Here is a 13,396-nt window from a genome sequence, read left to right as displayed (position 1 = left end):
CCCAGTATCTGAAAGCTGACAAAATAATAAACATTGTAATAAGCATTCCTTCCAACTGGCCAGGCTCCAATAGACTTTTCAAAGATACTATTCTGACACTAACTGGGTGTACTGAAATTTAACCACACAGAGTTAGTGCAGATCTGACAGATAGGGCAAGGTCCTCAAGCCTGCCTCACTTCCTACACCAACTATAAATCTTCAGGGAAGGAAGGTGGCAAAGCCACCTGTACTGTGGACATATTGACTATAAATTCAGAGGTTTCTACAGGCCCCCCCTCCACATTCAATAATTCACTAAAACAAGTCATAGAACTCAGAAAGCGTTATATTTACTATTACAGTTTTATTATAAAGGATGCACATGAGCAAGGTCAGGGAAGGAATGCAGAGCTCCTGTGCCCTCTTCTTATGTAATCAGGGTGTGTTGCCCTCCTGGCACATAAATTGTTCACCAACCAGAATGTTCTACTCTGAGCTTGCTATCTACAGTTTTTATTGTGGTCTCACTAAACAGATATAATTGATTAAATCATTGGCTGCACAACTGAACTAAATCTCCGGCTCCAATTCCCTCCCCAGGATGGCCCAAAATTCTAAATTTCTAAACATGCAATTGGTCTTCCTTCCCGGTGACCAAGCCTCCATCTTGAAGCTACCTAAAGGGCCACCTTGAACTGCCCCATTAGCTAACAAAGACACTCCTATCATTCAGGATGTTCCAAGGTTTCTAGAAGCTCTGTACCAGGAACCTGAGATAAAGACCAGAGAAATTGTTTATTATACCACCAGATGCCATGGCCTAAAAAGTTTGTGCTACTTTTCCTAGGTTTTCTCTACTTCTGCAACATTCATTTTACCTTAAAAAGTCAAAATTACTAATATGATGGTTGTAACAGAATAAAATCAACATTTGAATTGCTCTTGTTTTGAGAGAAAATTAAGATGTTAGAATGGAGATGGTTGTGGGGATGGGTTACAAACATGATGGGGTGTAAGGAGTGCACTTGTGATGAACACCAGGTGTTGTACAGAAGTGCTGAATCACTGTACTGTACATCTGAAACTACCATGACACGGTATGTTAACTAACTGGAATTTAAATAAAAACTTTAAAAAATGGAACTATCCTACAATCTGGTAACTGCACTGCTAGGTATTTATACAAAGAATACAAAAATATGAATTCAAAGGGCTACATGCACCCGATGCCTGATTTTCCACACGGACCTGGTGGTCGCGGTGTGGGAACTCCAGCCTGGGAGGATGGTGTGCATCCCTTGCTGCGTCATGGTTCTGCTCTGGATCTACAAAGAATTCCTGGTGCCATACATATGCCCTCTGCTTTCTGCCTTTGTTAGTCGCATGTGGCCTAGAAAAGCTCTTCTAAAATCCCATGATAAAAACAAAGGCAAAGCAGACTGCAAAGGTGCAGACATAAGTGGACTGCCAACAAAAGGACCAAAGGAAATGTCTGATAAAAATAAAGACTTAAAGGGATTGTTTTAAAGGATCTCACTGTTTTAGAAACGGACGTGATAATATGAAGCACCTTGCTTGTAATTGTCTCTGACCTTTTTCTGAGACTAGGATTTGGGATAGGTAGCTTAGATACTTACCCGATACTAATCAGGAAATACATGATATTTATATTTAAAATGTGTTTAGTGGGGCGCCTGGGTGGCTCAGTAGGTTAAGCATCCGACTTCAGCTCAGGTCATGATCTTGCAGTCCGTAAGTTCGAGCCCCACGTCAGGCTCTGTGCTGACAGCTCAGAGCCTGGAGCCTGCTTCTGATTCTGTGTCTCCTTCTCTCTCTCTGCCCCTCCCCCACTCATGCTCTGTCTCTCTGTCTCTCTCTCTCAAAAATAAAAATAAACATTAAAAAAAATAAAATAAAATGTGTTCAGTTATATTTAATGATCTCATTCCTGTGTTCCTTTTTCATTAAGGTAGCTTTCATTTCTATTATTGCAGTTATGAATAAATAGAAGGTTTGTGCCAGTAGGCACTGCTACTAAATCAGTACTCAGAAATCCTTGGGCCTCTAGCTTTTGTTCAAGCTCTTTGAATTTGAGCAGAGTACAATGTTACCGTGAAATAGTGCAATGAGACTATGCAGTGAAAGGAAAAGGGGTTTGGGGGGATGCTAAGGACCTGAAACATAAAGATACAATTACTGCTCAATACAACAGAGAAGCTTACTCAGGAGAGTAGTAATTACTGCTTCTGGCTGTGAGGAAAATAGAAAAGACAGGAAAATAGGGGAAACACCTTTGAAAAATGTAATACTTTTAAATATCTAATGTACATTATAAAATTCTAATCCTGTTGCATTCTTTCTATTCTTACAAAGTATACCAAATATTCTGTTCAGTGGGGGAAAAAAAAAAGAAAGAAACAGCCTTAGTGTCCATCAACTGATGAATGAATAAAGATGTCAGATACACACACAAACACACACACTGGAATATTACTTGGCCATAAAAAAGAATGAACTTTTGCCATCTGCAACAACATGGATGAGCTAGAGAGTATTATGCTAAGTGAAATAAGTGATAGACAAACACCATATGATTTCACTCATGTGGAATTTAAGAAACAAAACAAAGAGCAAGGGGTAAAAAAAAGAGACAGCGAGATGCAAACCAAGAAACAGGCTCTTAACTATAGAGAATGGATAGTTACCAGAAGGGAGGTGGGTGGGGGGATGGGTTAAATAGGGGATTAAGGGGTGCAATTGTTGCAATGAGTACTGATGATGTATGGAAGTATTGAATCACTATACTGCATATCTGAAAGTATTACACTGTATGTTAACTAACTGGAACTTTTTGTTTTTTGTTTTTTTAAAAAAGAGAGAGCATGAGCAGTAGAGAGAGAGACTGTTAAGCAGGCTCCAAGCCCAGTGCACAGCCCGATGCAGAGCTTCATCTCAAGACCCGCAGATCATGACCTGAGTCAAAATCAAGTCGGGTACTTAACTGACTGAGCCTCCCAGGTATCCCAGTAACTGGAATTTAAATAAAAACTTTACAAAATAAGAAAATTAAGATGTTAGAATGTTAACATTTTGAAGAAAATATTTAATTCTTTCATTAAAATTTTTTGTTTGTTTTTGACAGAGAGAGCGCGCGCGGGCGCGCGCGCACTCAAGTGGGGTAGGGGCAGAGAGAGACACACACAGAATCTGAAGCAGGCTCCAGGCTCTGAGCTGTCAGCACAGAGCCTCACACAGGGCTCAAACCCATGAACTACAAGATCATGACCTGAACCAAAGTCGGCTGCTTAACCAACTGAGCCACCCAGGTTACCCTAATTTAATTCTTAACAATCGCATTATTGAGAAGAACTCTTTCATAAAAAGAGCCAGAAATGGATCAACAGGACCAAAAAAAAAAAAAAAAAAAAAAATCTCGTCAGGACAGAAAGCCCAGCGGCCTACAAAGTAGGCTTTTTCAACTTTACCAAGCAGTTTAGCAGTCGGAGGAGGTAGTTCAAAGGCAAGTAGTCAACCCACCCCATATGTTTTTATGAAACATATAAACAGAACTGGGAACAGTCAGTTGACCTTGAACCAGTTCCTTCACTTACACAGTTTAACTAGTTATAAAGGAATGTAAGCATATAGCAAGCTCCTATGTAAATACCACCCAGGTTAACAATACCATCTTCCAAAATCCCTTTACATAATCTTTCCAAAGTCCCTCCCCTTTCTCAATACAGGTAAACATCACTGCCCTTACTTTTATGGCAATCATTTCTTTATAGATTTATCAACTAAGTATGCATCTCTAAATACTTGAGTTTTTTTCATACAGCTTAAAAAACTGAGAAATAATTAATACATTATAAAATCCAACCTTTTAAAGTGTACAGTTTAGTGGTTTTTAGTATATTCACAAAGTTGTACAACTATCACCACTATCTACTTCCAGCACATTTTTATCACTCAAAAAGGAAACTGTCCCTGTTAACAATCACTCATTCTCCTCTCCCATCAAGCCCCTGGCAAACCACTAATTTACTTTCTGTTTCTATGGAATTGCCTATCCTGGACATTTCATAGAAATGGAATTATATAGGGGCGCCTGGGTGGCTCAGTCGGTTAAGCATCCGACTTCGGCTCGAGTCATGATCTCACGGTCTGTGAGTTGGAGCCCCGCGTCGGGCTCTGTGCTGACAGCTCAGAGCCTGGAGCCTGTTTCAGATTCTGTGTCTCCCTCTCTCTCTGCCCCTCCCTTGTTCATGCTCTGTCTCTCTCTGTCTCAAAAATAAATAAACATTAAAAAAAAAATTTTAAAAGAAATGGAATTATACAAGTAAGTGACATCTCATGTTCTACTTTGTCTATCTTTAAAACTTTATATGAGGGGTGCCTGGGTGGCTCAGTCGGTTAAGCGTCCGACTTCGGCTCAGGTCATGATCTCACGGTCCGTGAGTTCGAGCCTCGCGTCGGGCTCTGTGCTGACTGCTCAGAGCCCAGAGCCTGTTTCAGATTCTGTCTCCCTCTCTCTCTGACCCTCCCCCATTCATGCTCTGTCTCTCTCTGTCTCAAAAATAAATAAACGTTAAAAAAAAAATTTAATAAAAAAAAAAACTTTATATGAAAAAAATGCCAAACTGTTTTTATAAAATGGTTCTACCAATTTATATTTCCACCAGTAGTGTTGTAGGATTACCATTGTTTCATATACTTATCCACACTTGGTTTTGTCACTTTAAGCCATTTTTGGTGGCCACATAATGGAGTCTCACTGCAATTTTATTTTGCATTTCCATGATTACTAAAGAGATTAAAGTATCTTTTCATGTATTTATTGGCCATTTGTATTGCTTTTGTTAACTAATTCCTGTTCAAGTCTCTTAGCTGTTTTTCAGTCATACTATTTTTTATTTTATTGATTTGCTGGAATTCTCTTAAAGGTTCTGAAGGCAAGCCCTTTGTCAGTTTTAAGCATCATAACATCTTCTTCCACTTTGTGGCTTGCTTTTTCACAGTATCATCATCTTCTTTTTTTTTAAGTTTATTTATTTTAAGAGAGAAAGAGAGAGCAAAGGAGGGGCAGAGAGAGAGAGAGAGAGAGAGAGAGAGAGAGAGAAAGAGAGAGAGAGAGAGAGAGAATATCCCAAGCAGACCCCACACACAGTACAGAGCCCTATATGGGACTCCAACTCACGAACTGTGAGACCATGACATGAGCTGAAACCAAGAGTCAGATACTTACCTGACTGAGCCACCCAAGTGCCCCCACAATATTTTCTGATGACTACAAAGTCTTAATTTTAAGGAAGTCAAATGTATTATCCTTCTCCTTTATGTTCTTAAAAAATATTCCCTTTATGCTCTTTTAAGATATTCTCCCGCACACTTTCTAAAAGTTTAGTGTTTTGACTTTCACCATTTAAACCTACAATTTAATGTATATCAAATCATGTTGTATACTTTAAATAGCTTACAATTGTATTTATCAGTTATACCTTAATGAAACTGAGAAAAAAAAAATCTAAAATTCACCTGAATTGATTTCTGTGAAGAAAGAGTTAAATCTGGGGCACCTGGGTAGCTCAGTCAGCATCTGACTTCAGCTCAGATCATGATCTCACCAATCATAGGTTTGAGCCCCACATAGGGCTCTCTATTATCAGCAGAGACCCTGCTCTGGATCCTGTTTCCCTCGTGCTCACACTCTGTCTCTCTCTCTCTCTCTCTCAAAAATAAACAATAAAAAAAAGAGGGTTAAATTTTTCAGTGTCTCCATATGGTATACAATCGGCCCAGTGTTACTTTCACCATAAATCAAGTGTCCATATATGTATACATTTGTTTCTGGGATCTTCTTTTTCCTTCTCTTTCATCTACTCTTCAGTACTCCTTATTTAAGTTAAGGGTATCATTACTCATTAATCACCCAACCAGGAAATCTAGAGATAGCTAACTCTAATTCCTACTTATTTAACCTCATAAAATTTTCTCATATTCATATATTTTCTCCATTTCTAACACTCCCTTCCATCTTGACAATGGCAATGGTCTCCTCACTGGTTCTGCAACTGCCAGAGTATCCTTACTTTTATACTCCCAAACACCCTGGACATATATTTAGTAAAGCCCTTAACATATTTAATTAGGTGAAAACTTGACTGCCCCCATGAAGACACACAGCTTCCCCTGCAGCTCTCTCAAATAAGAACTGTTGGCTGTCACACATCCCTTTATATCACTGGACATAGAGGTGGGGTAGGTATTTTGCTGGCTCCTTATGTTCTCTTCCAGGTACTCTCCATCTTAATACCACCGAATCATCCCCATCAGTGTCTAGAAGGCATCCCAAACTTAAATTCCCAAGGATTGGAGATCCTGGAATCAAATGCTGATGTTTGGGGGGATGAGGTTTCTAGATGACACAAGGTAGAAAGATTAGAGGTAGTGCTTAGAGAGCAGTAGGAAGAATAAAACTAAAATTAGTTTAAAACAGTCCAAGTAACTGAGGTACTATGGAGAAGAAGCTCACTAGAAAACAAGAGTTCAAACAACCAAAAGTCCTAAGAACTGAAAAATCAGCGAATGTATTCAAACCATCAAGAATAACAGGAGTTAGAACTGAAGAGTAATAGTGAGTCAAGAGCTAAGATAACTACAGGTGCATTGATGGGTAGTGATACAATTTAATGGTATAAGATTAAAAGTTTGGGGGCATTAAGAAAAAGAGAGAGAGAATAATGAAAAGATAAGGACATCTCTTCCTTTCAGGCCCAATGCTATAAGGCCATGGGAGAGGTAAAAGCTAACACTTGAGAGGGTTGTAGGACAATCTTATTCTAACCTTTCCCTTTCCCACAGGATTCCACTAGAACAAGATTGAGCAGGGGCACCTGGGTGGCTCAGTCAATTAAGCATCTGACTTTGGCTCAGGTCGTGATCTCCTGGCTCCTGGGTTCGAGCCCCATGTCAGGCTCTGTGCTGATAGCTCAGAGCTGGGAGCCTGTTTTGGACTCTCAGTGTGCCCCCCCACCAAAATAAATAAACATTAAAAAAAATTTTTTTTAAAGAACAAGATTGAGCATATAGGAGATTTTGCTGATAATAAATTCCAGAAGGTACATTGGAAGGGTTTCAAGAGTCGGAGGGTTGAGAAAAAGGGGCAAAACAGGGAATATTCTGGAATTTATAGGAATTAAGAATGTAGCATACAGGAAAGGAGGGTGCCAGGGGATTCCTGTAGTGACAGATATAAACAGGAATAAGGGATGATGAAATTAGCCCTAGTGGATTCAAGGAAGATGGAGTGATGAGCCTGCAAGTGTTAGGGAGTAAAGAGGAATGAATCCTGGGACTTGCTCCAAAGTCTCAAGGAAGTCATACTCTAAATCCCAGTACACTCATTGAAAATTAGATGATATTTAACAAACATCATATAAACATACATGCCCACTGACCTGTTAATCTTATTCCAAAAATTTACACGGTATATTCCATGACTCACCAGTTTCATGTCTACATACACAGGCAGAGAATCTGTAAGGACACAGTTGAATTCTACAGCACCACCAATCAACTGGACGTAACTGACATGTATAGACTACTTAATCCAATGACAGCAGAACACACATCCTTCTCAGGATCACATGGAGCATTCACAAAGATAGACCACATTCTGGACCATAAAGCACATCTTAACAAATTTAAAAGAACAGAAATCATACAATGTCTACTTTTAGATCACAATGGAAGCAAACTAGTAATCAATAACAGAAGATAAGTGGAAAATGGCAAAATACTTGGAGATTAAAAACACACTTCAAAATAACACATGAGTCAGAGAAGAAATCTCAAGATAAACATTTTCAACTAAATGAAAATGAAAATACAGCTTACCAAAATTTGTGAGATGCAATGAAACACAGCTTTGAGAGAAATTCATAGCCTTAAATGCATATATTAGAAAAGAAGATCTAAAATTAATCATCTAAGCCTACACCTTAAGAAACTAGATTAAGTTTAAAGTAAGCTGATGAAATAATAAATACTTGAGAAGAGGTCAATGAAATTGAAAACAGGAAGTCAACAGAGAAAAATCAACAAAACTAAAAGCTGGTTCTTTGAGAAGACCAACAAAATGGATAAACCTCTAGCTAGGCTAAGAAAAAGAGAGAGAAGACAGAAATCACTAATATTAGAAATTAGGGGCACCTGGATGGTTTAGTCGGTTAAGCGGCCAACTTCAGCTCAGGTCACAATCTTGTGGTCTGTGAGTTTGAGCCCCACATCGGGCTCTGTGCTGGCCCCTGGAGCTTGCTTCTGATTCTGTGTCTACCTCTCTCTCTGCCCCTTCCCTGCTTGCTCTCTGTCTCTGTCTCTCTCTCTCTCAAAAGTAATAAACATTAAAAAAAAATTTTTTTAAAGAAAAATTAAACAAGAGACATCATTACAGAGTCCATGGACATTAAAAGGATAATAAAGCGATGCTGTGAACAGCCCTGTGTCCATAAATATGATAACCTAGATTAAATAGACCAATTCCTTAACAATCAAAATCTACCAAAGCTATGGCAACAAACAGGCAATCCGAATAGGCTTCTATTAAAGAAAGTAATCAATAATTAATAACCTTCCAAAACAGAAAATACCAGGCCCAGATGTACTCAATCAAACACTTAGTAAGAAATTATAACAGCACTCCACAATCTCCTCCAGAAGACAGAAGCAGAGGGGACTTAACTTACTCTATGAGCCACAATTATCCTAATACCAAAACCAGGCAAAGACATTACAAGACAAAAACTAAAGACCAATCTCTCTCATGAAAGATGTAAAATCCCCCCCCCAAAATATTAGCAAATGAAAGCCAACAATGCATAAAAGAAATTATACACCATAACAAGGGGGGATTTATCCCAGGTATGCAAGGCTGGTTCAACATTTGAAAATTAATCAGTGTAATCCATCAAACCAACAAGCTAAAGAAGCAAAATCAAATAAGCCCTGGGTGGCTTAGTCAGTTGAGCATCTGACTTCAGCTCAGGTCATGATCTCACAATTCATGAGTTTGAGCCCTGCATCAGGCTCACTGTTCTCAGTGCAGAGCCTACTTTGATCTTCTGTCCCCCTCTCTCTCTGCCCCTCCCCAGCTTGTGCTCTCTCAAAAATAAATAAAACATTTAAATTTTAAAAATGATATTAACAGATGCAAAAAAAGTATTTGATAAAATCCAAAACCCATTCATGATTTTAAAAACTCAGCAAATTAGGAATTGAAGGAAAAGTTCATCAATTTGATAAAGAACACTTACAAAAAACCTACAGTTATCATCATACTTAATGGTGAGAAACTTGAAACTCTCCCACCATGTGGTACCTTCTCACCACTGCTTTTCAACATTGCAGTGGAAGTCCTAGCTAATGCAGTAAGATAAGGAAATAAAAAGTATACAGATTGAGAAGGGAGAAATAAAACTGTCTTTGTTCACAGAAGACATGATAGCCTATAGAGAAAATCTGAAAAAAAATCAGAAAACATCCTAGAACTAATAAGCTATTACAGCAAAAATTCAGGACACAAGGTTAATGTACAAAAGTCAACACTTTACTATATACTCTCAATGAACATGTGGAAATATAAATTAAAAGCCTATTGCCATTCACATTACCACTCCCCAAAAATGAAATACTTAGTTATAAATCCAACAAAATATGTGTAAGATCTAAATGAGGAAAACTACAAAGTTCTGATGTTTGATATCAAAGAAGAACTGCATAAATGGAGAGGGATTCCATATTCATAGATAGGGGGACTCAATATTGTCAAGATGTCAGCTCTTCCCAGCTTGATCTATGGATTCAACACAATTCCAATCAAAATCCCAGCAAATTATTTTGTGGACATGGAGAAACTGATTCTAAAGTTTATGTAGAGAAGCAAAAGACCCAAAAATAGCCAACTCAATATTGAAGAAAAAGAACAAAGTTGGAGAACTAATGCTATCCAACTTCAACACTTACTATAAAGCTGTGGTAATCAAGACTGTGTGGTACTGGATAAAGGAAAGACAGATTAATGGAACAATATAGACACAGAACAGACAGGCAGAAACAAAACCACATACAGTAAACTGATCTTTGACAAAAGAGCAAAAGCAACAAAACAAAACAAATTAAAAAAAAAAACACAATCTTTTCAACAAATAGTGCTGGAACAAGTGGACATGCACAAGCAAAAAAAAAAAAAAAAAAAAAAAAAAAAGAATAGATATAGACCTTCATAAAAACTCAAATGTATCACAGACCTAAACCTTGATGACCCTGGCTATGGCAATGACATTTTAGGCACAACACCGAAGGCATGATCCATGAAAGAAACAATTAAGTTGGGTTTTTATTAAAATTAAAATTAAAAACTTCTGCTATACAAAAAAGAATAAGGCAACAAGCCAAAGACTAGGAGAACATGTTTGCAAAAGGCCTCTGATAAAAGACTGTGATCCAAAATAATACAAAGAACACTTAAATCAATGATAAGAAAACAACCTGATTAAAAAACAAGCAAAAAATGTGAACAGACACGTCACCAAAGAAGATGACAAGTAAGCATATGAAAAGATGTTCAGGGGCACCTGGGTGGCTGAGTTGGTTAAATGTCCGACTCTTGATATCAGCTCAGGTCATGATCTCACCAATCAAGAGACTGAGCCCCGTGTCAGGCTCTGCACTAACAATGTGGAGTGTGCTTGGGATTCTGTCTCTCCCTGTCTCTCTGCCCCTCCCCTGCTTGTGCAGGCGCTCACTAGTTCTCTCTCTCTCAAAATAAACATAAAAAGATGTTCAACATCATATGCCATTAGGGATATGCAAATTGAAACGAGATACCACTACAGACCTATTAGAATAGCCTAAGTCCAAAACACTGATAACATCAAATGTTGGTGAAGATGTGGAGCAACAGGAACTCTAACTCACTGCTGGTGGGAACACAAGATAGTACAGACACTTTGGAAGATAGTTTGGCAGTTTCTTACAAAATTAAACATACCCTTAACCACATGTTCCAGCAATCAAGCTCCTTGGTATTTATCCAAATGAACTGAAAACTTATGTCCACAAAAACTCTGCACACAGATGTTTATAACAACTTTATTCATAATTGCCAAATTTGGAAGCCACCAAGATATCCTTCAGTAGGTGAACGGGTTAATAAACTGTGGTACATTGGACAATGGAATATTATTACTCAGTGCTAAAAAGAAATGAGCTATCAAGGCATGGTAAGACATGAAGGACTCTTAAAATGCATATTACTAAGTAAAATGAGCCAATCTGAAAAGGTCTCATACTATATTATTCCAACTATATGACATTCTGGAAGAGGCAAAACTATGGCAACAGTGAAAAGATTAGTGGATGCCAGGGGTTGGAGGTAGGGAGGGATGAAAAGGCAGAGCACAGGGAGTTTTTACATCAGTGAAACTATTCTCTGTGATAATACAATGACAGATACATGTCATGTACAACACCAAGAGTGAACTCTAATGTAAATTATGGAGTTTGAGGGATAATGATGTGCCAGTGTAGGTTAATCGATTTTAACAAATATACCACTCTGGTGCAGGATATTGATAGTGGGGGAAGCTATATGCTATGGGACAGGGTATATGGGAACTCTCTGTGTTTTCTGCTCAATTTTGCTGTAAGCCCAGAAACTGCTCTAAAAAACAAAATTTATTAATTAAAAAACAACAACAACAACGAACTAGGAAGGTTCTATTCCCAGAATTACTAAGTACCTACTAAACTGACCTTGTAGTAGTTATAATCTACTTACACATAGTAAGTATTTAATAATAAATTGAACTGTATGGAATAAATAGACCTACTTTCAAGTCAACAGGCCTCACATTACTCAACAGATTCCAGACTTAAAATTAAAGTTGAAGGGTCTTAGGACATCCTGTGGACCCAAATATCACGATGTATTAAGACTGGAGGATATAATCTAATGTGAAGTTTGATTTGCATGGAACAATCAGTGCTGCTTTTCTCAACATCTAGGTAAGTAGAGAGTCTACAGCCATGAATTGGGCTTTTAAGTCAATTCTTCCCTGGGTCTGAGGCCCACCTGGATTTTCTACAGTGATCTGGGGAGAGATGATGATGATGACAGGTCACATTTGAGTACAAACTATGTTACACATATTAACTCAAAGCTAGAGTCTACAGCCCTAGGCAGGCTGAAAAGAGCAGATGATGTTCTCAATCAAAGCCACTTGAATAGGGAAGATTTAGTCCTGAACTCTAACTGCCAGGAATCTAAATAAAGAGACAATCATCTCAGAGAGGAGCAGACACTAGTAACATGCACAGAATTCACATTATAGTTATGAAATAATGTATAAGGTCTATACAAGCTAAATTTATTTCTATAGATGAAAAGGCCAGGTCAGAGATATATGCTGTTTTTACAAAGTTCCAGTGTAGAGTGCACATAACCCAGTCAATTTGAGGGGGAACATACCTAAACACAATGAGAGCTTTACTTTACAGGCTCAGTATGCCTCCAATTCCCTGGTCCCCCCTGTGCTCTTGTGGTGTCTTCTAATATGAGAGTTAGTGTTTGAGAGTTTTATTGATTTCTGGAGAAGGGCCATGAGCACACTGAACAGCTGGATTTGAGCCCAGTAAAGTGAGACCTTTGTCCCAAGGACAAAAATCAATTTCAGAACCACAAGACTCTCATTGTACTTAGACAACTACTCCACATGCACCCTCATTTTCCTTCCTCCAAAGACACAGTAAACTGTGAGAAAAGAGACAAACCCAAGTGAAACAGGTCTGTCTTATCTGGCTTGATGACGAGCTGTTTCACTGCTGTGGTTTTTGTTTGTTTTTTTAATGTTTATTTCTATTTTTTTTCTATTGTAATCTGTACTTTTATGCTATTTTTTTTTAATTCTCTTTCAATTCCTAAACATACATCCTTACTTGAAATATTGCCCTATGCTCTGTGGACAATTTACAAACACTTAAAATATTTTCCAGGAAAATTTCATTTCATTTCAACTTGTGAATCATTTAAGCCTTTTTTTTTTTTTTTTTTTTTTTAATATCCAAGTTAGTTAGCATACAGTGCAATAATGATTTCAGGAGTAGATTCCAGTGATTCATTTCCTATATATAACACCCAGTGCTCATCCCAACAAGTGTCTTCCTTAATGCCCCTTGTCCATTTAGCCCATCTCCCCACCCCTAACCTCTCCAGCAACCCTCAGTTTGTTCTCTGTAAGAGTCTCTTATGTTTTGTCCCCCTCCTTGTTTTTGTATTATTTTTGCTTCCCTTATGTTCATCTGTTTTGTATCTTAAATTCCTCGTATGAATGAAGTCATATGATATTTGTTTTTCTCT

The 13,396-nt window shown here is 38.0% G+C and overlaps 2 protein-coding genes across 18 annotated transcripts in view; one reads left to right on the top strand and one right to left on the bottom strand.

Moving 5' to 3' along the window:
- MAST2 (microtubule associated serine/threonine kinase 2) overlaps positions 1-13,396 on the bottom strand; it is a 227,256-nt gene that overhangs the window by 43,124 nt on the left and 170,736 nt on the right. The window lies entirely within an intron of this gene.
- LOC106974045 (UPF0729 protein C18orf32 homolog) lies at positions 1,102-1,509 on the top strand. Its single transcript, XM_053204908.1, has one exon. The coding sequence runs from the start codon at positions 1,267-1,269 to the stop codon at positions 1,507-1,509; it is 243 nt and encodes an 80-aa protein (XP_053060883.1). The 5' UTR covers positions 1,102-1,266.

The sequence above is a fragment of the Acinonyx jubatus genome, chromosome C1 (assembly GCF_027475565.1).
Source record: "Acinonyx jubatus isolate Ajub_Pintada_27869175 chromosome C1, VMU_Ajub_asm_v1.0, whole genome shotgun sequence".
NCBI lineage: Eukaryota > Metazoa > Chordata > Mammalia > Carnivora > Felidae > Acinonyx > Acinonyx jubatus.
The sequence above is the reverse complement of the archived record's forward strand: the minus strand, read 5'-3'. Positions and strand labels throughout refer to the sequence as shown.